General features: G+C 44.4%; 1 protein-coding gene across 1 annotated transcript; it reads left to right on the top strand.

Moving 5' to 3' along the window:
- The first annotated feature begins 1,052 nt into the window (after window positions 1–1,052).
- Window positions 1,053–3,983, top strand: LOC121895360 (tubulin alpha-1A chain). Its single transcript, XM_042408419.1, has 4 exons — window positions 1,053–1,136; window positions 2,287–2,509; window positions 2,619–2,767; window positions 2,876–3,983. The coding sequence occupies exons 1-4, from the start codon at window positions 1,134–1,136 to the stop codon at window positions 3,854–3,856; spliced, it is 1,356 nt and encodes a 451-aa protein (XP_042264353.1). The 5' UTR covers window positions 1,053–1,133; the 3' UTR covers window positions 3,857–3,983.
- The last annotated feature ends 734 nt before the right edge of the window (window positions 3,984–4,717 follow it).

Here is a 4,717-nt window from a genome sequence, read left to right as displayed (position 1 = left end):
ACTACCAGATAAAGGCGGTCTATGTGGATACTAGGCTGTATCCAGGCAACTCCGTTATTCATTTCCTAGCAACGGTTAAATCTTGGGAGTAGGACTGGGGGGTTGGGCGTCTGTTGCTCTCTGTGGCCTACATGCCCCTCATCTATGACTGGACTGTTTGACCTCCTTTATTCATAAAGACTGAAAAATAAAGATTGGAAATAAAACTATTACTCAATAAAGTCCACAGCACTATGAATACAGTGATTTTTAAAAAAATATATGAGAAATTCTTGACAAGTTGAATGATATAACATCACAGGACAGCTAGCTCTGGTTAAAGGACAAATGCACCAAAATATAACTAATTGTAAAGCTTGATTGGCCTTTTTGTAACAAAATCCACTTGAAATTAGGTAAAACATATCACATATGAAGCATATTTATTGATACTGTCATTGCATAGAATAAAATATTTCACCATGCAGCATCCCAACCTTTTCGGAAGACATGCAGCCTCTAATTCTGCAGTGTGGAAGGCGTGCATGAGGTTGAAATGCAGGCAAATCGTTGATAATAAAAGATATTTAGAGGAAGATGAGCGAACAGATTGCCTGATTGATTTTGCACAAGCACAGAGATCAATTACATGCATCATGTATAAGGCCAACTTAGATCAAATAAATAATCAATATTATTCTCTATGTCAAAGCATATTGTATTCTATTCTATTCTGTTACACAAGCTATTCCCCTGTTTGTATTCATTAGTTTTTACATGTGGGAGCTCATGTTTGATAAACTTGGCCTATTTAGTATCAGCATGCTGAAAATTACGCAGCATTTTCCTCACAATTAGAGGCGCCATGCTTGCAGCACAATACCCGGAGGATGTCGGGATGTCGGGTGGGGTCTGAGGGGCGGTCTGTTGCAGCCAAAGAGCCCTTCATCTAATAGGAAGCCTCAGATTGCAGACTGACAGGGAACTGACCAATAGGAGCGCAGCAGCCACCCGGCGCCGGGGCTGCTCTTGCATATATAGCTCTGTCCATCCTCATGTGCGCCATTATCTCTTACATCGACCCCATAACTGTCGAATTGTAAGACTCCCCATCAAGGAGCTTCTGCAACCCTCAAGCGCTATAACAGGACATAATGGTAAGAAGTTTTTTTTTTTTTTTTTTTTTAAACTTTCATAAATATTTGAGATACACAGGCTGCTTCCACTTTTTTTTTTAATATAGATGTGATTGTGGGTGTGAGGATGAAAGGAGGGGGGCGTTAATATGAACGGGAAAAAGTGGGAATAAGAGGTTGATTTATCCTAAAACGTTACTTTATAATAGAAATATGTCTTGAATAAGTAAATGCATGCAAACAGAGGCTGCAGTCAGAGGTTTGGTGTGAGGAGATGTCCTGGCGCACTGTGGATGGATACGTGGCGGGCAGGCTGAAACAAAAGACGTTTTCAACAGATTGCAGTGTGGACAGAATGAATAATGAAGGCTTCAGTCCAGACGTAGACTAGTCTGCGGCATTTTTCAGTCCAGCAACAACCCCCACCCCACCCCACCCCACCCCCGGTCATCACTCTCCTCGTGACAGCGCCGGCCGGTAACGTCAAGTCAATGTGCAGCCGCAGAGGAGGATGCGCAGAGGCTGCACCCGTCCGCAAATGTCCCACACCCCTAGAGAAACCCTATCCGCACGGAGGAAGGATGGAGTGCGCTGTCAGCATGGCGCAAGGCATTAAATATGCATTGCTAGTAATGGACACTGGCGAGCTGTCAGCAGATGGCTGCTGCTGATGAGACGTATCTGTTACTGTTAGATCTGGCTGCTATTTCAGCTTTTCTGAGACTAGACTCAAGTTTTCTTTTTTTCTAATAACAGTAGGGATACAGTTTCACATCAATTTCAATAAACGTCATCCGTTGCTAGAGTGAGGGGCTTGTCGCATAGCAACCCAGTTCCAGACACAACGCAGTGCGCCAGAAAAAAAAGTTCAATCAACCCCAGATTGTCTCTGATTGGTTGTCGCCAATCAATTAAGATTATTATTATTATTGTAAATGTAGAGTTGACATTAAACCCCACTTCTTCACCCATTCAATAATAAGCTTGTTGGTGACTTTAAATAAATAAAAAGATGATTTGCAAAACAAAACAAAAAACTAAAATACATTTTTTCAGTATTAAATTTTCTCTTTTCTACTCTGACAGGTCTAAATGAGTTTACAAGTACAAATGAATGCATACAGGTGCATGCATACAGAATAACCTCTATTGTTTTCTTTTCTTCCCACAGCGTGAGTGTATCTCCATCCACGTTGGTCAGGCTGGTGTCCAGATTGGCAATGCCTGCTGGGAGCTTTACTGCCTGGAACATGGGATCCAGCCGGACGGACAGATGCCTAGTGACAAAACCATTGGAGGAGGAGACGATTCCTTCAACACCTTCTTCAGTGAGACTGGAGCCGGAAAACACGTCCCCAGAGCTGTTTTTGTCGACCTGGAGCCCACTGTCATCGGTAAGTGTCATTTCTGTCACTTCTGGCTGAATGTTAATTTAAGCAAATTGAAGTGAAATATCTGAGGTTTTGTAAACCACAACTGATTAAATGTGTGGTTTTGTCTTAGATGAGGTTCGCACTGGGACCTACCGCCAGCTCTTCCACCCTGAGCAGCTGATCACTGGCAAGGAAGATGCTGCCAACAACTACGCCCGTGGACACTACACCATCGGCAAAGAGATCATCGACCTGGTGCTGGACAGGATCCGCAAACTGGTAGGTAACTTGATCAGGAAGAAATGATTCCTAATTGTGATTAAAAATAAAACTAGATTATATTATTGTATCTCATATCTGATCATGTCTCTCCCTCTTTGTCCTCAGGCCGACCAGTGCACTGGCCTTCAGGGCTTCCTGGTGTTCCACAGCTTCGGAGGTGGCACCGGCTCTGGTTTCACCTCCCTGCTGATGGAGCGTCTGTCTGTCGACTACGGCAAGAAGTCCAAGCTGGAGTTCTCCATCTACCCAGCTCCCCAGGTGTCCACCGCTGTGGTGGAGCCCTACAACTCCATCCTGACCACCCACACCACCCTAGAGCACTCTGACTGTGCCTTCATGGTAGATAACGAGGCCATCTACGATATCTGCCGTAGGAACCTCGATATCGAGCGTCCTACCTACACCAACCTAAACAGGCTTATCGGTCAGATTGTGTCCTCCATCACTGCTTCCCTTCGTTTCGATGGTGCCCTCAATGTTGATCTGACAGAGTTCCAGACCAACTTGGTGCCATATCCCCGTATCCACTTCCCTCTGGCCACATATGCCCCTGTCATCTCTGCTGAGAAGGCTTACCATGAGCAGCTCTCAGTGGCCGAGATCACAAATGCTTGCTTCGAGCCAGCCAATCAGATGGTGAAATGTGACCCTCGCCACGGCAAGTACATGGCTTGCTGCCTTTTGTACCGTGGTGATGTGGTGCCCAAAGATGTGAACGCTGCCATTGCCACCATCAAAACCAAGCGCACCATTCAGTTTGTGGACTGGTGTCCCACTGGTTTCAAGGTTGGCATCAACTACCAGCCTCCCACCGTGGTTCCTGGTGGAGACCTTGCCAAGGTCCAGAGGGCTGTGTGCATGCTGAGCAACACCACTGCTATCGCAGAGGCCTGGGCTCGGCTTGACCACAAGTTTGATCTGATGTACGCTAAGCGTGCCTTTGTTCACTGGTATGTGGGTGAGGGTATGGAGGAGGGAGAGTTCTCTGAGGCCAGAGAAGACATGGCAGCTCTTGAGAAGGATTATGAGGAGGTCGGAGTCGACTCAATTGAGGGTGAGGGAGAGGAGGAAGGAGAGGAATATTAAAAGGGACACAAAGGCACTAGCTAAACAGGAAACAGATGATTCCCTTTGCTCTTAAATACATTCCAAACAGAAATGTTTGTTAATTACCACTTTGGCTGTTCTCAATAAATTTCCTGTGACGTGTGAAGTTGTCTGTGTTATTTATTTAACTTGAATGGATGTTGCGAATGAGATGAGATTGCTGTTGCCAATAAAAGTAAAATATTTTGTGTATTTTTACTGCAGCTTTAGTGCAAATTTGAAATTCATATAAAATTACAAACCAGTTTGACAATTACAGAAAGGGGAGACCCGAGTGTTTGGTTATTACCAGAGTGATTTGGTCACTGATCCATCATCCACGTGCCTTTTGTTTCCCTCAGAAAGGAAACACTTGTAATCTGCCCAGACATGCACATGAATACACAGTTTGCTTTGTAAATGCAGAATTTTCAAACATTATTTGAAAGACAAACAGCTCTGGTGACAGAAATAACTATTGCTTGAGAGGAATCTGAAAGTATGTTAAAGGACGGGTTCACAATTTTTCAAGTCTGTCTTAAAACAAGTCAAATGCCCAAATGAACATTGAAATAAATGGTAAAATGGTGAATAGACTACACTTATATAGTGCCTTTTTGGTCTTCCAACCACTCAAAGTGCTTTAAAACCACAAGCCACATTCACCCATTCAGGGTACTGTTGCAGCCATCAGGAGCAATTTGGGGTTCAGTATCTTGCCTGAGGACACTTTGACATGTGGAGTGGAGGGAATCAAACCGCCAATCTTCTGATAAGTGGCGGCTGTGGCTCAGCTCTACCTCCTGAGCTACAGTCACCCCAGATAGGTTTTTCTTGCCATAATCATCCCCCATGTTTTTT

This window comes from Thunnus maccoyii, chromosome 4 (assembly GCF_910596095.1).
Source record: "Thunnus maccoyii chromosome 4, fThuMac1.1, whole genome shotgun sequence".
NCBI classification, from domain to species: domain Eukaryota; kingdom Metazoa; phylum Chordata; class Actinopteri; order Scombriformes; family Scombridae; genus Thunnus; species Thunnus maccoyii.
Note: the sequence above shows the minus strand (reverse complement) of the source record. Positions and strands in the feature narration are given on the sequence as shown.